Genomic DNA, 26,038 nt, shown 5'->3' with positions numbered 1-26,038 from the left:
GGATTAAGGTTGTTAGAACTACTGTATAAGCTGCTCTGATTATCCTGTTTGGATCATGCTGACCCACAAGATGTAAAAGAATGACGAGGTCTTCAGCACATCTGCTGCCACAATCCCCTCTGTTTGGGCTGTCTCTTTGGAAATAACTGGATTGGACTTTATTGTCCACACACCATCTGTCCCGAGAAAAATTAAGACTGTGTGAGTACTTTGTAGTATAGTTAGCGCACCATTGTCCCATTCTTAGGATGAAGAATGGCTGTAGAACAAATGTGGTTGGACATAAGTTTCTATCACAATTTTATTGATTCACTTTCTTGAGGTTGTCTACAGCATTCAGAGTATTGATAGAGCAGCAAACAAGTATTTGCTACGTAACTTAAAGATATAAAAGACTATTGGCCTGAGCAGAGAATAAAGTCACTCTCTATCTGTGTGTGTTGTAATCTGAGCTTCTCTGTGCTGAGTTGATATAGCTGGGTCGGCCGTGTGTGCCTTTTAGTGTATCTTAGTGCATGTGAACGTGCCCCACTGGTTAGCTCTGCACTGCGCTCATACAGCAGTTACAGCTGATAACGCCATCCCGACCAACAGCAGCATATCGTCCACCTTCCGGTCAGCTGTTGTGGCAATAGATACGATCTTAATTTAGAATTTAGCACCTTTTAGGCAGCAGTTTGACCTGCAGTCGGAATCTCCAGCCAGAGGAGGAGTGTCCAGCGTCTCCTCCCTGGGCCAGGAGCACAGCTTCGCCTTGCTGCTCCGAAGGTCCTCGCTGGGAGCCAACACCGACAACATGCTGCTCGAGGCCCAGGGCGTAGTGCTGGGCTAACTGGAGGGAAGGGTGGCATGGGTGAAGTAGAACCAGGGCTGCGCGGTGCAGACTTTCAGACCCTTCTGCAAAAATGTGGGAGGTTTTTCTAAAGGGACTCTGGTGCATGGAAACACCACTTTCATCCACAAGGAACACCAAAATGAAAGTTCCTTGCAGTTCCTCTGCATCTTGGTTCTAAGAGCACTCTCTGGACGAAGGTTATTAGTTCATATTGTGTCATCGTTATTATCAATGTGTATGTTATTTCAGTGTTATCATCTTTCCATCGACGTTAGCTACAAATTAAGTATTTGCAGACTAGTTGACTTTCTGCTGAAATGGATACTAGACACTGTCCAATATTGAGGAATGCAGTGTCAGTGGGCTGACCTCACAAAAATGTTATACGAAGAGTGTATTTTTCTGAAAGCTTACATGTGGCACCGTTAACCGACTCAGCTTGTAAAAGTTGAAATTGTGCAGTATAGCCAGAGCTGTGGGAGCTATCAGTTTCCATCAGAGTGGCCGGTCACTCTGCTCATTTCCTCTCTCTCCACTCCTGCAGTTGCTTGAGGAGGATAACGAGAGAGATGGTGAGCTGTGTAATGCCACTAACGCTCCTCTGTAAGATAGATGCATTAGGTTTAGGCTGTGGTACTAAGAGATGAGCCCTCACTTCTACTTATAATTCTTGATTTGGTGAAATTTGTAATTTAACAACAATCGATCCTCTGGTAGCTCTGACCTTTGCTGCAAGGCTTTTACATTTCCCCTTAAAGCGCCTCTGCGACAAAGGATTTCAGAGCAGCCTTCCTGCTACTATTTTTCAAAATTAAAACTGTCTAATGGGCTGGCAATGAATTCAGTGCCTTCTGTTCTTCTTTGTTATTGTAGAATGGTGATGACATTATAGTGCCCGCTGATTATCAACACTGCAGTACAGGGGTGGGGGGTTGTTAGGGGAGACCATGTAGAGAATGCACTTTTTGTTTGCACAATTATTTTAAAGGAGCAGTCCGTTAATTTTATGAAGTTCAGTTTACTTATAGATACTACTCAGTCTGTGAAAACAGTTGTATGATGTCAGGTGGGGCACAGTTTTCCAAAGTTATTAAAAATAACCCAGACGACATAATCCACTATTGAGTTGCACTATTGGAATTGTAGGATCTCGGGTCTTTGCAGTATGGGAGAGGTATCAAAATCTGTCCGTCAGTAAAATAGAAGACAAATGATCCTTAGTTAATCATACATTACAAATTCAAGCATCAGAACAGCAGTGAGTGGTTTGCTGCATCCAAACGGCAGGTTCATTCTGGATGCGGAAACGCCGCTCTGTGTCAATTGTCTGGCTGTTCACACCAGAAGAGCATTTCTCCGTGCCAGTCAACAAGCAACAATTCTGCTCTTTTGCTTGTTTCGCTCTTTCTGTCCGTCGTCTTGTGTGAGTGCATGTGCTTGGCACTCTGTTTAGACACAACTGACAAATATGTCTAATAAGTAAGTCATTTAAAACCTGGATGGAATTTGAAATTAAATAATGTTGGGGCGGGGGAGGTTAATCAGGAGAATTGAAACGTTAGGAGAACAGCGAGGAGACAGGAGAGGAAAGTTGAAAGCGTGTGATGCCTTTTTTTAAATAATTTTTTAGAATCAGATCATTAATATCACATACAACATATAATTTATTTGTTCATAGTAGATTATCAGTGTGTTTTCTTGCCAGATTCGGTCGCAGCAAGTGGAGAAGATAGACAAGCTGCTGAAAGTATCGTTGAAGTTCGCGAGCTGGAGCAAACGCATTCTTTATAATCAGCCCGACTGGTTTACATGATAGGGGAAAGTAAGCGTGCAGCCCAAAAACAAAACTTGTGGCGCTTCTGTGTCCAGTGTGAACCTGGCGTTAAGGAAGCTGGACTCACCATGTTTCAAAAGAGCTGGAGAATGTTGATGCATTGCATGGTGTCACCTAAACATCCTCAAGCAGTCACCTACTCATGTCTCTGATGCAGCACCTTTGAAGGGATGTCCAAATATCAGAGGTTTTTGTATGAAGAATTTTAGCTTCTCCACAATAAAACATAGTCCTAGCTGACCTACTTCTCAAAGCAATGCTGGCATGATAAACTGCTTCAGTTTGAGGCTATTTAAGATGGAATTGAACCGCTTTCGTAATACTGAACATCGTTTACATATTATGTCTTCATTATTATTGCTTTTTACTTATTATACGAAATGCCCTTATTTAAGTGACTCTCTCACCTCCTCTCTGACCAGTCTAGAGAACAAATTAGTTTTCCCTGAATAGTGATGACTGTATAAAAATGGTATTACGGATGCAGAACATGAACACACATACAGTATTTGATGTCACACTACTACTACAAAACTTTAAGGTAGAGTCTGACTTTCAGATTTTTAAATACACAGCTTTCTAGGAGAGAATGGGGCCATTTGTTTAAGAGCTGCTGCATTACACACACAATTAGGCTCTCTTAGAAGCTTTTTGTTTTACTGAAAGCAATTTTTGAAAAGCGGCTACATAGTCTTTGAGTAAAATATAATATATAGGTTGAAAGTTGTTACCTTATTGGTGATGGCTTGCAGTTGAGTCCTTTCTCAACGTTGACAGAAAATACGGGATTTGACAGCACAAAGCTCCATTGTGATATCTGTGAAACCTATTTCAGGATCCCAATGTCACCGTATAGCTACAGCTTCTTATTTCTAACAAGAGCGCATACAAAACTATGCAAGATAATAGGCAAGAACAAACTACATTTTTCCCTAGTTTTTGCCTTCAGTATCACGTACATTGATTTTGACTTTAAGAAAAAATCATGACTATAATTAAAAGAGTTCAAGGGCACTAACCATTTCATTTTGGGGTGTGTTTCCTTTAATAAGGGAGTGCATGTTAATTGGTTGAAATAAATAGTAGAACCAGCTGAAACTAGGATACAATAGCGACAAGGAATTCCAACAAACCTAAACACTTCAATTCTGAGGACATTAAGAGTGGACGACAAAAGGTTGATTCAGGGAAACAGCATGTTCTTAAATTGTCAAAAGGCAGAGAAAAAATGAATTATATCTCTAGTGAATGTGACACATGTTGCTTCATGTGAACTGTAGTGTCACCAAGAGCACTATGATGCTGCTTGCCATGTCTCATCAGCCAACTGCATTCAGACACACAGCAGGACAGACATAGATGTTTTAATGACATGTTGTCGAGCTGGCTGATAGTAGCGGTGTAAAGTATAATCAGCCTTTTCTCATTACTTTGTTGTCTGATACCGACACACAAGGCACCGTTTAGCGTCTGTATGAGACACACCGGGCTTTCAAGTAACTACAATATAAACCCATCGGCGTCATTATGAGATGATCTGAGAAATTGGTCCGGGAGTGGGATGTTGTAGTATAATGACTTTTAAAAAGAAAACACACACGGTGGGTGGGTAAAACACAGGACTCTCAACCAAGGGACCGGGTGTTCGTGTCACAAGGTTTTGTTGTTATTGTGAAGATGCGTTAGTGAAGTTTGTGACCTGCTTTGCGTACTTATGTGATGTTAGGTGTTTTTGTTTGAATTAACAACGTTAAACACATGTTTACTGCGGCCGTGCAGTGGGCTACCCGGTGCGTTAGAAAGTGATGCCAAGGGGTCTGACAAAGCATCAGTATGTGACGAGTTGGAATAAGAACATGTTTGGATTTTGGCTTTCTACGAACTGTCACTTTGGCGTTATTTAGATGTCACAGTTTTGAGCTCACAATCAAAGCATCAAGCTTGTGTTGAAGTGTCAAAATCATATCTGCAGGAGGCAAATAGAGAAGAAAATTGATTTTTAAAAATATTTACCATCCTTGATTTTTTTTGTTCTGCTGCTGCACACCAGATGCTTTATTTAGTTTGGCATCAAATTGAATAGTAATGTAATTACTTTCCATCAGCTAAACACCGTGCGCATGATCAACAGCACAAGACCATCAGAGATGCAGATGATCTGATAGACAGTTGAGTGCATTTCGGTGTAGTGTTACCAGCACAATAGCACTGGGATCACTTTGTCAAGGGGATTAAATGGATTTACGTCTCTGGATTAGAATGCAACCAGCTGGGTACATTTGTGAAAGAAAGTGTGTGCGTGTGTGTGTGTGTGTGTGTGTGTGTGTGTGTGTGGATAGGGGGCTTGTTTTAATGGTCCATGTCAGTTGATACTGCTGGAAGAGGAAAGCTTCTTTTCTTCAAAATACAACCAAATGAAACCTTGTTTACTGTGGCCACTGAAGACTGCTGAAGTTTGATTCAGAAGAATGACGTATACAACAAATCAAATTCTCTGAGCACCTATACACTGCATTAGAAACATGATGTTTCTCCCCTGTTGCCATTTAAATTGTGTTTATGTCTCTCTTAGTGTGAAGAAAATGTGCTCAGATAAGATTTCATATAAGGATACTATAATGCATGCCTCTCAAGCTAACCTAATTAGGATTAAATAATCATTGTACATCTAAATCTGATTTTTATTTGCTTTTGATCACCAATTATTAGAGGAAAGGAATCCCTATAACACAATGTTAATTGCATGATAACCTTACACGCAGTCTAAAACAAACTATCAAAACAATGCCCTTAAACAGGCCACTCTTGGAATTGAAACGCAGTGGGAGGAATGACTACACATTGCCGCAAAAGTCACCATCAGTCTTTGGGGTTTTGACATAAGCAAACGGTCGTGATTATTCTACTTTACACTTCTCATGACGTTACTTTGCAACTGCCAGCTTCATGCTTGCCTTGTTGGAATGCCTTTTCAGCAGTGTGCTTTTCATCATCAAGCTAACTTTTTGTGAACAAAGTGCACTTTCTTACTGTCCTGTAAACGTCCAAACTGAAATCAAGGAAATCAGGAAATAAGATCCTCATAATGCATGAGGCTGCACACATTTCAAATCATCTGGATTGAATTTGCATGAGTCTGTGTGCAAATCGGAATTTGTTTTCAAAGAATTAATTTGGTTAAAAAAATATGAAAGTTAATTAAGAAATGGTATAAATATCCCAAATATTCTATTCCACAAGGGCTTGGATAAACTACTTTATTGGATAATAGTACTTCACATTGACAACTAAATATATGTAAAACAAATTTTACATATATTTGAACTGACTTGTTCTTGTCATGCTAAGTGAAAGTGGTTGATTGCGTTGTAATTTGTTCACAAAATGATGATTTGGATTGTTTTTTGTGCATGATGTCTGATTTGGAAGGGGAACCAGTGGTGATGGTAAGTCTTGGGTCAAAAAAAACGCTTGAATCTGGGCAAGAAACCATTTTACAGAGGTAGGAGTTTATTTTGTAGTGGCAATTGGTCTTTTGTGCCCAACTGGCCGCATCGTTAAAGTAATTGGATTGATTCCAGGATATTTTTTTGTTGTACAAATATTGATTATACATTGCATGCTACTGTCTTTATGATTTTAATTCATGGTTGCCCTATTGAGAATTCATAATAATGTATCACCAAAGAAAAAATATAATTTTGTGTATTTCTGCTATTTTCATTTTACATTTTTAATATTGAATATGGAATCAGTCGCCAGGCAAATCACAAGCACTTAATGGTGAATAGAACTGTTGACTGACTATATTTTGTTGTTGTTTTGTAGGCAGTTGGGCCCTTACAAACTCTCATTTCAATGGTTTTGCATGTTTTCTCAAACCCATTTATTTTCCTCTCATTGGTAGCATGATGTTTACCTCATCTGTTTGCTATTAATTAACCCACAAGTCATTATTCTCTTGGCCTCCTTTTATTAGAGGTTTTACAAATGGCAGTTGTCTCACCTCCTCACACCTCACTTTGATTGCCAATGCAATGTTAGAGAAATTTCTTTTGGGAGACAATCTCCTTTTGCGTTGCCGATACATGCTCACTGGTCATTGCTTTCAGTACGGCAACCAAGTCACCGGATTTCAGTCACGAGACCCCACTACCCAATCTGAACCCTTCGAAGCCTTGCTTTACCACAGCTATTTATTAGGGTTATTTTCTCTTGCACTGCATTTCATCACATATGGAGCAGCTTTTCATTTAAGAAAAAACAACAAAACACTGCACACAGATTCCCTTGAATCTATTGAATTAAATAGTTGTTGTAACCAAAAGTTAAAGTCCATCATGTTTGAAAAAGAGAAAAAAAAAGAAGTTAATTTAATTAGCCTTACGCAACAGAATGAACCAGCCTCATGCCTGAAGATGTTTATCCCCTTACGGATCATGATCAATACTGGTTCTTCAATCTTTTAACAGTGATGACCAGTTTTTATCTGCTGCCAGCGAATAGTTTAGTTCTTCAAGGTTATATCAAATATTCAGAAGGGCTCCTTTAGTTACAACTCTGTCCTGTATTCCAGGTCAGTGTACGAGCAAAAAGGGTAGACGACAAAATGAAGGCCTATGCATAGATCAGCATTTCCTCTGCAGGAGTTACAATAGGTCACTTGCATGTGATGTTTAATGCCTTGCATGGTTACGACATGCAATGGCCAGTACTAGTCTGCATGCTGCTTAATGAATGTCTTCCTCTCTTTCTCTTTGCCTGTCTGTGCTTCCAGAAGACAACTATACTGAAGGTGGGTATTTTCACTGTTGGCTTCCGTTTTTGTTAAATTGTGTATGCCTACACCGTGTCATGGCCTTAAATAAATGTAAGCAAATATTTCATGCTGGTAATGGCATTGAAATAACTGGAGTGGTAAGTCTCATTAATCAGGTTTTCATTGAGTCTTTTTTTATTTTAATTAATTTTTATTTTTTTTACACCTCACAGTAACAAGTCTTCATGTGTGTGATTAAACTAATACCTCAATCAAAAATGAAGCATGTAATGAGCTTTTACTACTCTATACTTGGCAGTAGTACTTCGAGTAGCCTTGGAGTACTGCTGGCTTTCTGCTTCACCATTTCATCTCAGCGGTTATTCAGTGCTCAGTTGATTTCCTAAGTAATAAATAAATGAATAAATAAAACTGCAGGGCTTTGGACCTTGAGCGCCAACGCTGGAACCAGGATGGGCTCATGGAAAAACAAATCAATCAGAAAGAAAGAATACAATAATATTAAAACATTAAAAAGGTCCAAGTGGCCTTCGTAAAAGTTATTTTAAAAGGCTTAGCTGAGCAATTATATAATAAAGTATTGCACTAGGTTCTACAAAACAGAACAATATAGATGAATTCCTTAAATTAGTGTTGACAAATTGATTTAAAAAAAGGTAAAATGTCCGTTCATGGTTATTGCTATTATAAACTGACTCTATGGAGAGGTTAGATTTCTCGATCAAATCGAAAATTTGCTTTTATTTGGTTGAATGTCTTGTTGGTAAGTTGTAATACAAAGTGACAGAGACTTTAAGCCCCTCATTTAACTCAATGCATTCTTCTTCCTTATGAGCAAAATCATTTCATTTGGTGTACTAGGATTCCATGGGGGCGGAGCAGATTATTGGTCGTTAGAGGTTGAAATCACCCATATTTTAAAAACGACAGGGTGACGATAATGTACACTATCAGGAAGAAAAGTTTGCTCAAGGAAAGCACTGGAATTAGTTGGCAGCTAACATAAAGCTTCTTCCTATCGGTGACCAGACCATGTCCCATCGGTTTCCTTTTTCTTTGCGTGACACAAGTATGACTCACTGTTGACAGTTGTTGGAGGTCAAGGTAAAACAGGTCTTCTGCTATATTTGTGCATAGGGATCGCTCTCTCGTGGGTAGGTGGGATGATAGTCTGTGTACGTCTCATCTTAATGAAAAAAAAGGTCAACCTGAATTTAGATTTCTGAATGATGACGAGTAAGTGGCTGATGATGCATTGCAACCTGCTATGGTTGACTAAATGCTCATCGTGCCAACCCTGTCTGTGCGCCCTCCTATTTCTCTCCGTCCCACTCTTCCCTCTCCCAACACTCCTCAAGTAACACAGACATCTGCTCTAAAAGAGATGCCTGCGTGTCAGTGTCATACAGCTTCCCATGATCCCTTCTTCTCTGCTGACTGTGCTCTTGTTTTCCTTTAAGGTCTGGCACACCTGATGATGGGCGACCAAGGTATGAGCTCTGTTCCTTTTCCCCATCATTCCTCCAATGTCCCTCCTGCTCCCATTGTGCTCAGAAGTGTGTTTGCATATGACTCTTGTGCAATACTCAGGCTTGCAGCTTCATATATGGGCTGTCATTTCGCTTATTCTGAATGACCTAGTTGATTTTCATTCTCCCAGTGACTTTTTTTTTTCTCTGTATGACCCCTTTTTCAAGCTCATTTGGCTTTCCGCTCCCACTCTGCTGGGTATTTCTGTCCGTATTTTCTTTCTTTTTAATTATTCACATCTACTGTGCAGTTCAGATGACGTGGTTTAAGTAAAGGGCCATTTGCATTAACAATATTAGGATATAATGCATGGCGGTGGAAAAATAGCTTACTGAATTTTTAAGCTAATCCTCATCTGTCATGCACAGACGATCTGTCCATTCTATCTTCATCTATCCATTTTGTATGGCTACTTTTGTCATGCAGCAGAGCAGGGATGTGAAGTGTTGTTCCTCTCTTTCCACTTTCCTTTGTTAGTTGCCTCTTACTGTCACACATTTCCCTCCTTTTGCACATATACGTATGTAGCCATCGAGCCTCTTTCTCCTGCCGTCTGTCCCTTTCCGACTTGACCACGACACTTATCAGTGTCCCCTCTGCTTTTGTTCTCCCTTTTTGTCTGGAATCTGCTTCCTTCATGGAACATTTCATCAAATCTCATAGGTAAAAGTAAAGGTACAACCCTTTTAACTCTCTGAATTCATGAAACTATGATAGCAGTGTTTGTGGCAGTATATACTCGGGCTAAATGCAGTATATAAGGTCATTGGCATTTTACAAAATTGCTTTCTCAAGTATATATGAAAGATTTCCAAGGTAGGTGCCGCTTTCGCTTTGCATTCACATGTTTAAGCTGTGTCACCTTTATTTTCTGCTTGATGCATGGGAATCATTAAAGAGACTCACATGGGCATATGAACACAATAGTTGCTGTCCTAGTTCCAGTACACCACCACCACCACCACCACCACCCGGGGGGTAACTACACTCTTTTTGTTCAAATAATGGGTTTTGGGTTTGCTGGGTGAGGCTGGATCATGGTGTTGTGGGCCTCCCATCCTGGCTGTGATCATCACCTCTTCTCCCTGTGGGGTAAGTGGACTTCTGATCTTTGACATTTGACTCTCCTCCTCAGGGCAAAGAGGGGAAGTTTGGCTACTAAGGTCCCTTCTGAGCATTCAAGGTAAACATTTGATTCTTTCAAGTTAGTAAATGAAGTAAAACCAAATCTAGCAAGTTATAATTTACTGAAGTGTGGGAAACTTGAGTCAGTATGTGTGGTTTACTAATTGGGGAATGTGTAACTTCAAATTTGAAAAGTATTGTATTAAGTTTTCTAAGTATTTTCACTGGAAAAAGGTTTTTCTTCATTTTGCTTGCTCTTGTTGTTGCTTTGAAATATACTATGCGATTGGTTTAGGTTTTGCAAATTATTTTACGCAGTTTGGAACATTTCTATTTTGCCAAAAAAGATATTGTGTGTTATGTTAAATGCTATCTCTTATCAAACTTGTGAAGCACCATCTAAAAAAGGTAAGTCTTCAAACGGTCCGTACATGAAGTATAATAATTTGTTCACGTTGTATAATGAATAATGTCAGATTAGGGGTAATGCCTAATCTCATTGGTCTACTTGTGCTAATGCCAATGTATTCTGATTCGTGTGAGTTAGTTCTTTGATAGCCGATGCTGCCTAAACGCGGTTAATGCTTGGCCTGTTTTACTGTCTCATTGAATCAAGTGCAATGCAATTCCATGCAACAAAACGTCAGTTCGTTCCATTACCCAACTTGGAAAATGGAAATTATGTAACACATATGAAGTCATATTTCATATGCCACAACTGATTGTGAAAAAATTGCCAGTTGGCGCAGCCACTGGAATTATCTGTATGGAAAGATTCATTATATTATCAATTTATTTATTTAATTAAGGCTTCTTAATTAAACTAATTGGGTGAATGTTACAAGCTATAGTGTTGAGACGTGTAATGAGTACTGTTCACAGTTTTAACTATTCTACATAAAATGAAATAAATGAATAAATAAAAATCCTTTTGCAAGATTATCCTCTGGCCTGTATAAAACAAAAATGAATAAAGTGTTAAACATAGAGTGTTTGCACATCATCACTGATCATCGCATAACAATCATTAATGAGTATGCTCCAATCAACTGTACACAGTGCTAACCTTTACTTTAATAGCATTTTCAATATGACAGTCTCCAACAGGGTGCACATGTGTAATCTGCTCACAACACGGGTCCCTTAATTAGAGTATACTCATTAATTATTATTCTGCAATGATCTGTGATGATGTAAAAGCACTCTATGCATAACACTGCTTTCATTTTTCTTTTATACAGGCCAAAGGATAATCCAGCAAAAAATTTTGTATTTATTCATTTATTTTATTTTATGTAGAATAGTTAAAAGTGCAAACAGAAATGTAGCTCTCCTTAAATTGATCGCCGCAGCATACACGTTTGAAAACGCGCAAACTTTATTTTGAAGGCGAGCTAGCTCTGTTTCCGGCTCTGTTTTCTTCAACTCAATTTTTTTTAAGTTGTTAAGGAGCAATTTGACCAATTAGTGAATTGCACTGCACGTGTTCATTCAATGTGACAATAACACAGGCCAAGCATTAACCGCGTTTAGGCAGCATAGGCTATCGAAGAACGAAGTCACGCAGCAGAATAGATTTGCATTAGCACAAGTAGGCCAATAAAATGAGGCACTACCCCTATTCTGACATTGTTCATCATACAACGATAGCAAATTAATTATACAGCAAATTAATTATACGTCATGCACCGACCTCAAACTGCCCTGTTAGTTTACTTTATGATTTGTGAAAAGGGATCATATTGTACTGTCAGATATTCTGCTGCTTCAAGTCAAAGCTGCAGTGATATATACATCAATATCATTCACACACACACACACACACACACACACAAATGAAACCCTTCTGCATAAAAGAATGGAGAGATTTATTTTTTCCATCTCCTAAGGTAAGTGTCATTTCCACAATCCTACTGGTTCCTGTTCAGCAAGTGGATGCATACCAGTTGCCTTTTCATTGCACACATACTTGACATACATGTAGTTCTAGTATTAATTGATTTGAATCAAACTTTACTTTACAAGTTTTGCAAAATCCTTAGACTAACAGAATAGTTGTCATTGACCTAACTATGCAAAAAATGATCTTGGTATTGATATTCTGTAAAGACAAATGCCAGTTGTCTGAAACATACATGTCACATGTATACATGAGCAAAACTGTAAATCTGGTGATCCTTGGTAAAGTTATATAACCTATGACGAGACGATTACTGCCCTTAGTAGTTTTTCACTAGTTCAATTGTCAAATTGTTGACTATCAAAGCTCTTTTACAGCCCTAGTACACACTTGATGCTGGTGTTCTTGGGGAACACTACATGGCTAAATCTGAAACCCACAGGTTTTTACAACACTATACCAAACACCCAGTTTAGCTGTGGCAGAAGGGAAACCACAGGGAGAGATTGAGAGAATGCTGGTGATGCACAAATCTGACATCCGCAGCACACTGCTTCTAATTTGGGCCATTGCTAGTTGTCCCCTGTGTGGTACAGTGTGAAGCATAGTCAGTCCAGTTATGTACTGTGTAGTCACAAACCCTTATCCCCACTTGAGCATTAAATCTAGGAACGTGGACAGTGCTTGTATTCATGGTCTGCTGCTTTAAGCTTGTGAGAATACTGTGTATTATGTTAGCCCCCCCTGAGGTCCTACTGTGTCACGTTAACCACTTGTATGGTTTATCCTCTGTTTCATGGCTGGTCCCTTGAGGATGGGCTTGTTTCTGTGTGCTGCGTTCAGCTGGTTTCCTAAAACCTTGTTTCCATTCAGCTCTAGAGAGCAGGCCACACTGTAGGATAAGTCATAATACCACTGGCACACAGATCACTGGGTATTTAATTGCTGTCATCACAATAAACTGCCATGTGCAGCTTAAGAGGGACTGCAGGCTGTGCAGACAGGCTTACAGGTACCACTGGGCTGTTTCTAAATTAGTATACTTTCTAATGTAATTGCTTTCACTTTCTAAAGAAGGAAATTGTTCCTTTTCATTATACCCTTTTCTAGTTTGTTTGCACATGTGCTGTATTTTTATATGTCAAAGTAAATGGAAGTTTAAACACAGTGATAAACCAGTGCCTTTCAAATGGTGTCATACACTTGGCCGATATATGCCTTCAAATAGTAATTTAAATGTGCTATACTGTATATGAGATTGGGAGCATCTCTGTTGTCTCTCAACGGTTCTCAACACGGCAATGGCTGAGCGATGACGAGGCCGGGTTTGGACGGCCTTATCAGCTGTAACCGCCCTATGAGCGAAGTGCACAGCGGCAGCCGTGAGCTAGCCAGTGGGGCACACTCACACGCAGTAGAATGTGAGACCGGCCTGGCTATGTCAACAAAGCAAGGACAAACTCTGATAACAACACACACAGAGGGAGAACCCCTTCATTATCTGCTCAGGTAGACATTACTTGACTATATCAACAAACAGAGCAAATAGTTGTTTGCTGATAATTTAATGCTCTGAATCTTGCCCCTTTAGTCTTATATTTAGCAATAACTTTGACATTGCAACGGTTCTACTGTTTAACTTTGCATGAACTGATGTAGAAACTGAGCATCTAATTATCACATGTGACATTTTCACAGCCATTGTAGCAGTAAACAAGGTGGATATTCGTTGTGTTCTCACACATACAAATCCACTGTGGTTTGTGGGCTTTACCACTAAACATTTATACAGTTGACATTTAAAGAGCAAAGACTTGTGAGTGTGTATTTGTGTGTCTGTCATACATCGGTGTGTTTTATGTTGCGAATAAAACATGACAAGATGAGACAAAAACAATGCCTGCCTCACTGTTCACTCTACATGCATACACGGTATATTGGCATTACAATGTATGCAGTATGATCATTAAATCTCATGCAAGATAGATCTTAATGCAGAAGCAAGATTCTAATGTTAGTGTCCCATCTGATCCAGGACATGTCGATTTAAACCTAGAGAAAAATTGTCTTGTAAGTAATATTTGCATATGTTATTTTTCCGTGGACCAGTACAGTAATGGATAGTAAGCTGGGATCCAGCACAGCTCAGTGAGTAAGTGCTGTAGGAGTGTGTTGAGGACAGGCAAAGACATTGAAAAAGCCTCATTTGACGTACTGTATGTGGGATTTTGAAGTACCCATTTACTTGAACACATGCTCAGGAAGATGCGTTAGTGTCCAGTATGTTTCAACCACCTGCATAACTGCAAAGGTCATAATCGACCAACATTACGCAGCACTGGATTCTTTAACTCCCACACTTGAAAATAATAGCAACACTGACAGGCTACTATATCTATTTTTTGTTATAAAATAATTTGTAAAACAATGTTCTGCTTTCCAGCTTTGTGCTGTGAAATGCTTCAGTGACTTTATTCCCTGGAACTTGTTTGAAGATTATACTCGGCTTGAGAAAAAAGTCAGTTGTTCCAAACAAAATGCCACGTTAGTTTCTAAGTCTCACATATCACCGGCTTTGATTGTCATTTTACTGCCATCAAACAATCAAATACAAGATCACAGTCAACAAATACAAATAACAGCAGAAGTAAAAGTAATGGAGAAAATTACACAGCATGGACAAATAAGAAGTAACTTCAGCGTAAGATTAAATAATTAAGAAAAAGCCAGATGGTTAAAGTGAGAGATGATTTAAAAGAGGGCAGTTTTCTAACCTCAGTTCCTCAGGAAAGCTAGTCCAAAGGGTTGAAGCCCTAACAGCAAATGTCCTGTCACCCTTGGTCTTCTGCCTTGACCGGGGAAGAGCTAATGGGGCACAGACAAGCACGTTGGTTCCACATAGGCTTGTGTAGGGTTTGGGTTTCTCTTTGATTTACAGTTAGTTTGGCAAGTTTGAAAGATGACAGGTGAAATGTGTCAGGGTAAGGCAACATATTTACTTTAAGCTTTCAGGGGTGGGTGTGTTTTCTGTGTGTGTATGATATTAGTGACGGTGGTTGTGGGACAAAAAGAAATTGCCATGACGGGGGGAAATTGTTTTGTGTCAAGTATGCATCAGAATCCCTCTTTCCCTCTCTGTTCTGTCATGACGCTCTGAAACCTTGATTTGTATTTGTTTCTAGAAATCTGTTCACGTTTTAATCTGGGGATGATCATACCGTTGCAATGAAAACGCAGTTCTTTTAGATGATGTTCAATAGCATGTCAGAGAGCAACTCGTCAAGACGTTGTGCCTTCTTTATCTGACAGGCAACACAATACCATGTGGTGTGCGTTGAATCAACAACAGATACAACCTCTTTAGCTTCACATGAAACCTCGAATACTGTCAATGAAAAACTTTTAGCTCTATTGACTTCCCCAGGATTATTAATTTATCAGCTTTAACCCTGTAAGTATATCTGTGGTTCCAGTCATTTCTTTTTAGATAAATACTAACCTGTGAAGTAAATGTATTTAAAAACCAAACGTCTTTTAGTGAAGATGGCACTGAGTGCTCATTTCTGACGGTCTTGACTCTGCTGGAGGGCATAGTCAGAGTTAATTACACTTTACAGTGAGTGCTCATCTGGATTCTCATTATGTAAAATGCCAGTGGAAGTGCTGTTTGAGAAGCTGACTCAGAACTTTCAAAAAAAACTAAATTGGGTTTATCTCTACATCTTGGCATATGGGTGACACCATCACCATCTGGTCTGAAAACTGCTAATTTACTGTAAGAGCCTGACTTATTATCATAGCATACAAATCAGACTGAGAAAGTGAATTTGGAAATATAATATGCAAAACTAAATGTTTTTGGTCTGAGATTAGTTTACTATTGTTTGATGGTCTAAGGAGTTACCTCGTTAACTCAGAAGGAGATCTACTGTTGTGAAGATAAACCACTTTAAATGATGTTCTTATTAAGAAGACATCCTACATACAGCCTGTCTCCTCCAGCAGGCAAAGCTTTCAAAAGTGAAATCCGAGCGCTTACAGAAAGACGTGAAGCTGCCCTTATATTGATGTGTTACCTAGTCATTTCTATCATATTCAAACAGCTCTTTAAGAAAAACTCACCAAGAAGTTATAAACATGAAGGTGAAGGAAAATGTTTACCGCGGCATTATCTTGCAAGTGTCACAGTTTGGCAGTTTTAAGTCTCAACAGCTTTTATTTTTCCGCATCTTTGCTAATATTTTTGAAAGAAGGTTTTAAGCGGACCTTTATTTTTGCAAGATTAAGCAGAATTTCCTGTCGACAGGCCTACATTTCAAAGTTAATAAGGAAGCAAGCTTCTCCCTTAAATATCTTTAAATCCCTATGATGAGAGTCTAAAAAAATGTAACAAATACTGATTTACAGTTTTATCCGCACTAACACCCTCATTATCTGCATGCGGCAGAGCATTCAAGGCAACTACTAAGACGAGTAGTTGTTACTACATCCACAAAGATTTGGTAGACTACTACAGAAACAATGAAGTGGCTGCAGGTCAAGAGAACATACCCTTACATATTAAAGAATGATAGATATCCCTTTCACACAGTGAGGAATACAGCTTTTTTTTTTAAAGAGCACTGATCAGCTAATTGTGAGTCAGCAACATCACCATTTACCGTTCAAACAAATTCCAGGCTTTCACCGAGGAGACCGCTGTTCGTGCCTCGTGTGAAACAAGAAGTCAACGTTGGTTTATTTGACACATAACTTTCATTGCTATTTTAATCTTAACCACAATGTATTCCTGAACCAAAGTTGTGTTGCCTAAACCTTATTAAGTTGTTTCTTAGGAAGACGGTAGTTTATTTTGAAAAGACTATGTAACGAGAGGAAATTGACAAGTGTTGCCAGACTTGAGGAGTCATTTTTTCATAAGATATCATACAAACTGTTTTATGAAGAGATGTTGACATACAATATAACTGGATATGTGTACAATCAAACCAATACTCAGTAATACACACATATCCATATACCCAGAACATACACCCAAGAATATTACAACACGCCAAAGAAAAATTGCACTGTTACCCTTAACACACACTAACACACTTATTTTACAGTTCAGTAGTTTGATTGATAGTGGAAAATGTATAACTGTTCAACTTACTACAGTTTGGTAAGCTGTACCTTCTGCCCAAAGCCATCAGCTCATACTCTTTGTGAAGGATGTGGTTTGATCACAGGTCATTTTAAGGCCCTGCTTCCTCACTGTCTCCTCACACATCTCCTGGAGATACTCTGAGTATTAAGCTGTTAAACCAAAGTGAGTCTCTCCACTCAGATTTTTTCATGTGAATAATCAGTTGAGGCCAAAGCTGCATGGCCTCTCTACAAAAAGAGAAGGCCAATGGCTGTCAAAACATGGCTTTAAAGCCTTCATGTCACCAAACTTTAATTTAAATCAGAAGCGTGAACATGACTCTGGGTATCTGATGTTGGAATGACAATTTAAGATTACACCAAAGTTGAAAAATATGCTTTGGTGTGTGTTTGAGATATGCACCGGCCAACATGGTTACGCTTTTAAAATCTTTAGAAACTACTAGGCCACTATTCAGGGGCAGAAGTAAATTATGGACTGCTCGACTGGACTCACTTTTTGGTAGCAGGTGCTTTTCTTACATTTATTTTCCACTGCGATACTACCCCCTCAGTGATGGTGGGTTTCCCAACTGAACGACTTCCCAACTCGGGAAATGGGACCGTCCAGGGAGGACATGAAACATGACTATAAAAATTTGTATTTTCCCCAACAACAGCAAGATCCGCAGATGAATGATCCTCGAGGTCCTCATTTTCTGCCATTGGACTGGGAACGACCATTGGACTGGGAACGACCATTGTCTGCGCTCTCTGAGTGCCATTCTAGTTTTCATATACATAGCTTCTAAGCTCTGTGCTTGCTACCTTTCTAAAAAGCTGTTTAGTTCGCCTACTGCTGGCAAACATCAGACTGTCTGACATCGAGTGCTGTTGGTTTTTGGCAGGTTTCTTGCAAAAATCTCCAAAATAAAATGGCAAAATATGCCGTGATGTTTCAAGATGTTAGGTTTTGTTCCAACATCTTGGGTGGGTAGATCAAACAAGCTACGCAGCTTCTGTAAGTCTGCTGCTTCTAAACTGTTTAGCAAAACAAATTACTATGATTTTGAATGTTTTGTCAACATTTACAAATTATTCCGTGGCACCACTTATTTACACCATTTGTGTAAATAATTTGTTATTGGCTTACATGATGTCTAAAGTTTCTAATTTCTTTCTACACCATTCAGGCGTTAAAATTAATGACTTCAAATCTACTTTCACCCCTGGTCATACTAAAAAAAGCGCGAGATACTAGGTAGTTTTGTTAATGGAAACATTAAAATTGACTGGACCTGCCAGCACAGAACTTCTGTGTGCACAACCTTTCTGCTGTTTCTGAATGTTTTGTCATTCAACTATTTGAATTGTGAGGAGCGTAAAAGGGTTTATTGGGACTGGTTTTAGTGGGACAAAGAGGCTGAGTGGATTGTATTCCATTTAGAATGTAGCAGAGAAGATAAAGGAGAACTTTGCAGTGCACACGATTCAAAGAATGGCGTTCAGGCAGGTGAGTACAACAGCAAACGTATTGATTGCTGTACATCACTGTACAGAGGAGGGCATTAACAACTGTGTCGCCAAGAAACAAAGCAGTGTGTGTGTGAGATGCTCTACCCAGCAGGCTATTTAATTTATATTGTGCAATAATGTAAGGCTGTAAGACTAGAATGAGGGAGGCAGTTATATTGTTATAGTCGCTAATCAGTTGTATGCACAGGCTGGAATTTATTGCTAGTTTGGACACAAAGGCTCGGTGGTGCAGTTGACATCTGGGGAAAGCAGGTTGTCTGCCATAAGTTAACATTTTAATGCACTTAAAAATGTAATGCAGTACCATTTATTCAGAAATCATTTTAACTGACCTATGTTTTGCTTTTATCAGAGTACATTACTCTTACTTCAGCAACATATTTTACTACTCTTTCCATCCATGTTACTACTATAATTTATCAAAACTGTACGGCCATCAGGTAGCCCGAGTAGCCAAATAAATTGTGTATGGTAAAGGAATGGCTTCCTTGTTGTCTTGGTGGGTTCAACGGCTTGGTTAAACAAACATTACATGCACACTGAATTTATCCCAGTTGTAGCTTACTTAATACATACCAATTTACCTCGTTCATGCCTGCACTGCCTAGCTCACCTGGCCCATGTGCCACCCCAGGGCCATCAGGGCTTGTTACAAACAAGGTAATTGTACTTGATGGGTCACAGAGGCAGTTTTCACAGAGATGGGGAAACAGACTGCTTTGCAGCGCACAGGAAAAAAAGGACTGTAATTGCCTGGAGTGAGATTTGTGTATCTTGACATGGCAGATTGGCAAAAATGCACTATGAAGCTCCACAGATTAGTATATTACCACAGATTCTGCTCCTGGGGTGAGGCAGAAAGACACAGAAATAGTGAAGGACTTAAAGCAGACAGAGAGAGGCATTTAAAGAATGAGCACAAGGAAATGGGCAGAGAAAGGGATGGGGGGTACTGTGTGGAAAGAATAAGTGTGATGAAGGGGGATTATAAAACAGAGCCATGTGATTATAACAGACGCAGAGGGAAAATATAGCAATAAAGGAAAGAAGAAAAACACTGTTGCCTGAGAGTTGTTTCTTTCTGAAGAAAATGAGGTTTGTTTGTTTCGAGCTAACGTGTATTTTCATACATCAGACCTGCCTGCCTGGCTTTCTGATGGACATGTTTTGCCTCTTTGTGCCAGTCTCAGCTTCATTGCCAGCATCGTGAATCAGATAAGCAGTAGCGTGCCTTCACTAACTTCTCTGGATTGACAGCTTTTCTGGGGTTGGCGACAGGTTTCAACAGCATTCCTTCGTGTGTACATCATCAATGTTGATATCAGACTTTGAATGAATAGTTATCATGCGTTTCCCAAAGAATATTTCTTATAAAAGATGACAAGCTTTATACATTTTCCAAACCTTAGGAAAGGGCGAAGGAGAATGTAGAATACAAAGGTTGGATCAATTTGAACAAGGCTCATCTGGCTCCCCAGGTAGGTAGAATAGAAGGAGATCTGCTCCAGATCAATAGTGCTGGTCGATGCCAGTGAGAGACTGCAGTGATGAAAAACTCTATTTCTTGGCAAGGGAGGGGAGCGGATGACTGTTAGCAGAAAATAGATAAAAAGGAGATACCCATGCTTCAGCTGTAGACTGTGAAATGCATCGTTTGCATGTCGGTTTGTTTGTAGTTCAGCTTTTAGATCATGAGGCCATTTTACTGGCATCCACTGAGGCAATGCCGCCAGGTGTTGTTATGATGTGCTGTATATAGGCAATCATATTTATCCTTTCAGTATGTATTGTGAGATGAGATTTTTTTTTTTAAATGTGCACAATAGATGTTTACAGAGCGATGTATGGTACTGTAGTGCTGCTTTGTGTAGGTGATTTATGAGAGCAAGCCAGTAGCTTAGCTGCCTTCAAAGAGATTGTTATTTCCCCGCATCTCTAATGGTACATTCATCTTCTCCCATTAAACTGGGGAAAAGGGATACAGTGTGACTAATTTATATGGAATCACTCACACTCCGAGACATATTAATTTGTCCTTCCCATGACTCTTGTCATGGTGGCATTATAGTGTTTACTGCTAAATATGGAGAGAAATAAGGCTCAAAACAGCAGAGACAAATGTCTTCTTCTCGAAAATTACAGATGATAATTTTTAAAGAAACCACAATTAAATGATTACAAATGCATTTTTCAATCCACAAGTGAATACCGTTCTATTTTGCTTTAACTTTCGTCATTAAGATGCACAGGAATCCTTTTAAAATGTAAATTATATTAGATTAATAAACACCAAGTTGTAATAATGTGGAATTTGTTTAGGTTGGGTTGTATTGATTTGTAAAATTAGGATTCTTTTTTGACCAGCATAATTTACTTGCAAATTGTCGTATATTTTTTTTAAACTTAAAATTTGAGACGCTGATTATTACTTTTGATATTTATTTCCCTCCTTAGCTTTAAATTTGAAATTAAAATCACATAAGTGGTTGAGTTTGGTAAACAGATATAATAAATTAAACTACAATTAGGACCCGAGAGATCTTGCACCTTTGGTACAACATTCTGTGAATATTTTTTTTTCTCCCTTTTCAATGATGCATAGTGAAGAAATGGCAAGGCTCCCTTTGGGAAATTGAATAGTCCATTTCCAATCGAGTGTGCCCTGGAAAATCCATGGGGGTCAGTGGCAATTTGTCTCAGGAGGTCTGCAACGAGAGTCATTACGCTCAAGACCAACATGTCCTGAGGGACAAAAACATTCTTTACAGGGAGACTTGTTTTACTATATATATATATTTATATATATATTTTGTTTATATATATATATATATATATATATATATATATATATATATATATAGAGAGAGAGAGAGAGAATATTGCTAATCATAAATAGGTATTATCGTAATATAACATATGATTACATAAGGGCATACAAATTGGCACAATGCAACACTTCCCTCTGTCATAGTGGAGCGGCATGTCATCAACCTCTATTTTTGAGTAGCTCATCTCTGTTTAGCAAATTGTTTCTGCCCATAGTTTAATTAAAAGCAGAGTAGCATATCTACTCCACTTGGAAGACACATTTGGTTGTTGTTCAGCTTAAATGTGTTATGAATTTTAATGGTCAAAAATGTCCTGCTATCAATCATTATAGTTTACTCATGTTTTAGAAGGAGGAAGGTAACGTGTAAGCAAATGTTTCATAATAAACTTGAGATCTAGCTATGATGCTGTACTACAGTACAGTAGAGTAAACACATGGTTAACATTGTGAATTCAAACAAAAATACTTGCTTAGGTTAAAACCACCTAGTCAGCATTGGGAAAAACATAATGGCTGGGCTTGAAACACCGGTCTCCTGGTTGAAAGTCCTCTGTTTGTTTGACCAAGCCACCCTGTTTGGATATTGTCAGTCTTTACGCTATGTCAGCACACTCCCAGAGCGTTTCCTCTGAACGTCTAATAAGAACGGGGAGAGGATTACATTGTTGCTACTTGTGCGTCGGTTTCAGACGTTGAGGGTTGTGACGGAGCGTCAGCATTTGATGCCCTGTGAAAGAGAACGGGCTGATACAACCCACGTAATAGTCAGCCAGAACAGGTGACGTAGTATATCGAGAGATGATGTCTGCATAGGAAGAGCATTGAGTTGGACAGGAGGGTAAACAAAACACAGGACTTTCACCCAGGAGACTGCTGTTTTTGTTCTGCCAGACGTCACGTTGATTTATTTGTCACATAACGTCCGTAGTTACTTTAACGCACACCACGATCTTTTCCCAAACCCTAACCAAGCACTTTTGCTGACTAAACACTACAGGCACACTGATCGCTTGTGTTGCTGAGCATTCGTAGAAGAAAAGATTCCGTAAGATATCGTGCAAACTGTTGTATGAGGCTTCATTGCCCAGTTTAATTTTCCTCATTTTGTTGTTGATGATCAATTCACCTAAAAAAAAAAAAAAGAAGTGTACACAGTCATGAAAATGAAAATGAGCAATTCATGGATGAGCTGTGGAGCGTCATTAAACTACCCGCCTTTATTAGTGTACCTATTTCTGCTGCTCATCTTAAGTAATGTTTTTCACTTTGGACGCAGTGGATTCATATGCCTCTGTGTTATTTATTTGCCCTCCCCTCTCATTTCCTGCCTCGGCTTTTTTCTCCCGGCTCCTCGGCTTCAAATCACCTGTGCGTTGCCCACACATCCTTAGAGAGAGAACGAGCTGATGAAAGACAGTGGGAGATTACGTGACCCCACTTGATCCATCGCTGCTGTATCAATGGGTTTCTAGTCATCAGTGCACTTTGTTTTTTGGTTTGTGGGTTACATCCACCAGAATAGCATCAAAATGGCTGCAATATTCCTGTACTTGATTTTATTGTTTTTCGAGAACGTTTAGAAGAGCGCATTGAGCAGAATCTTTACGAATCAAAATAGTATCATGCCGCAAACTTTCACTAATGAACGAAGTAAGAGGTCACAGCATTTGGGTGTAAGTGATGTCATGTGATTGCCTTCTAATGCTGATGAGTCAGAGCTAATAATGTAAGCACTGCCTTGTTCATTTAAAAGAGTTAAATATGTATTGCAGTATGAATATTTTTATGAGATAAAATTGTGAATTTATCATCCACATCTCTTCTCTCTCGTGGCATTCACACCTCTCATGAATTATAAATGAAACTAATTGTTTAATTTGTGGTTACTCCCTATAGTGTTTTAGTAATCTATCGTGTATCTTTCCCATCTTTATCACTGTAACCAGTGTGTTTGCACGAGCCTCAATTAAGCTGCTTGAGGAAGGATAATCTCGGAAAGGAATGTTTATGGGTGACTATGTCTTAATACATTACACCAAAGAAAAATAAAATCTCAAGTAATTGAGAGTTGTCACATTTATCTATTTTCATATTTTGTCTTATAATCGTACTGATAGAATTAAACCAGTTTTTTTATCGTGTTTGAAAACAATATTTTCTCCTTTATAATCTTTTTAGAAATCTGATAAGAGAGGGAGCTCATTTAAAAAAGGCAGAAACTGCTTCTTTTCTTTTTATGCGATGTTTCATTTTATTAGCGCTTGATGAACCCTGTACGGCCTGTGGGGAGTGACATAATGAACAGTAAATATATTGCTTTCAGATGGCCCTGCTGAGGCCATAATTCCCCGTCCCTGAGCTCAGGTGAAGGTCAGCGGGGAGTTGTCAAAATGTCCATGTTCCCATGAATGCGCTACCACAGCAAGGCTCCCAAGAATTAAAGTGGCTGTCAAACCAACCAGGATCATTAATTTTCATTTTTGTTCACAGTCAGCCGTTATTTATCCTTGGGCTTTATCATTTTCAGCTTGTTGGAGTGCGCCAGATAATCCTATAAAGCAGTGTGCATGATATGGCAAATAGCAGTATAGTCTATCTATCTATCTATCTATCTATCTATTTGTCTATTTGTCTGTCTGTCTATCTATCTATATTACAAATATCCAAGTAAACAGCACTTGTAGATGACATCAACCTTTACTAAGCTTAGTGGTGAACATGCGACAATCAATCTGATTTTGTGTGACATACACTTAATTTGATGTGATTGCAGCAGATTAATGTACACAGATGTTTAACATATATGTTCCATTGTGGGATGGAGCATCTTCCCTAGCTCAGCTGGAAGTGGAATTTTGGCATGGTTTTACATGATTTTACATAAAAACAGATTTTATCCGGCAGCATAACAGAGTGGAGGTGTGTCAGAAGGGCATACTATCCACCGTAATTGAGATCACACACATTTTTCCGACTTGCTGAAATTAAATTCTGGCATTGGGAAGGGTCACTTCCCCCGCAGGAAATTAAAAATCAAAGCTCAACAAATATGTCTCCTAAACAGCAGCGAGGGAGTGCTCTGTTCAGAAAGTCTCTCTTTCATATCCTGGGTCTCTCTCTCTCTCTCTCTCTGTTATCTGAGTATATTATAGTTCAAATGTGTACTTCTGCCTACTAGAGAGTGACATTCAAGTGTGGCTCTCAATGTTAAGTTTAAACAAACAGTAATTTAACCAGACATTTAGACATAAAAGTTTACTACTATAAGTAACACTAAACAAACACATAAAGATATCTTGTAAATAGTGTAAAGTGAATGTAATGATAAGGAAAATAGAGAAACACAATGTCCGTAACGCTAAATCATATTCAGCTTAATTTGGCCAAGTATGCGTGTGCATACAAGGAATTTGACTCTCATTTTTCTCATCTCTCACAATGTACTTACACAGAAGTACAGAGGGAGGTGATGTTCTTTTAATTATGTATGAATATTGTATGCTGCCCCAGTTTGTGCTGCTGGAGAATCATGACATCAATCAATGTAAGAGCAATTTGATTTGACTACCAACCTTAATGGCATTTTATGCAACAACCCACCAACCCATTACACAGCAGCGAGAGACTGACGCTGCTCTGCGTGTGGTATTTTAGGCTTTAGATTGATATCATACTATCAGGCCATACAGTCCTTTGATGCTTTTAATGGAATCAGGAGAAGTTCCAGTAAATTGAATATTTAGTTCACATATGACTGGTTTAGAATTAAGCTCCCCATCACCACTGGACATGTGATATGTTTATTGAACATTTTATTATGCCCTTCCATCCTATTCTCATGAACGCCATATATCAGGAATGCCTTTTAAATATGGCACAAACGTCCAAAAAACGGTGTCAAATCCTTTATCACATTGTCATTAGTTTCTGCATCTACATTTTGAAGAGTTAACGGCTTCATAGTGTCGGAGTATAGGATAGAAGAGTTGTTTGTATAATCAAGGAGATATTTGTATGAACTTGAGTATGAGTATTGTGGTTCTAAGGAAACATGATATGTATCGTTTAACAGTGCTGGAGTTGCATTTGCTTTGTAATTTGGAGACTGTGTCAGGGACTTAAAAAGGCCTGTAGATAAGAGCTGAGGATGCCTTGCACATCATTAAGTGTGAAATATAACAACACGCCCCTGAGTTGCCCACTGTTCCCCCGGAGAGACGACAGCTAGACAGGAATCTGCAGAGCCACGGACCTTCCTTCCTCACGTTGCTTCATTTTAATGCTGCTCTGTTGGAGAGTATTGCAGTGCACCACTACATGAAGCGCCTGATAACAAAGGGTACAACATCCTTTGAATGCTGTTTGTTCTCCAGTCTGCTAGAGCAGTGATAAAGCTGATGCACTTCTGATTGGGTTTCTCTCCCTCCTAAAGTTCTCCTTGTACATGTATTGCAGTGCGTGAGCCTAGAGTGTACCCAGAGGCACATTATCAGTGAAATTATTACACACCACTCCGAGCACTCCCTGGAAAGGTAGAAAGA

General features: G+C 39.0%; 1 protein-coding gene across 3 annotated transcripts in view; it reads left to right on the top strand.

Moving 5' to 3' along the window:
* Window positions 1–26,038, top strand: part of LOC142932962 (neurexin-1a) — a 228,749-nt gene that overhangs the window by 9,122 nt on the left and 193,589 nt on the right. Inside the window, exons 2-4 of one of the 3 annotated variants that reach the window (XM_076077074.1) lie at window positions 7,447–7,464; window positions 8,910–8,939; window positions 10,115–10,162. In XM_076077074.1, the coding sequence (XP_075933189.1) occupies window positions 7,447–7,464; window positions 8,910–8,939; window positions 10,115–10,162 (96 nt within the window). Of the gene's footprint in view, window positions 1–7,446; window positions 7,465–8,909; window positions 8,940–9,642; window positions 9,655–10,114; window positions 10,163–26,038 lie in introns of all 3 variants that reach the window. The other 2 variants (XM_076077076.1, XM_076077075.1) reach the window with 2 other exon arrangements.

The sequence above is a fragment of the Anarhichas minor genome, unplaced genomic scaffold (genome assembly GCF_050575085.1).
Source record: "Anarhichas minor isolate MPS153535 unplaced genomic scaffold, ASM5057508v1 ptg000058l, whole genome shotgun sequence".
Taxonomy (NCBI): Eukaryota; Metazoa; Chordata; class Actinopteri; order Perciformes; family Anarhichadidae; genus Anarhichas; species Anarhichas minor.
The sequence above is the reverse complement of the archived record's forward strand: the minus strand, read 5'-3'. Positions and strand labels throughout refer to the sequence as shown.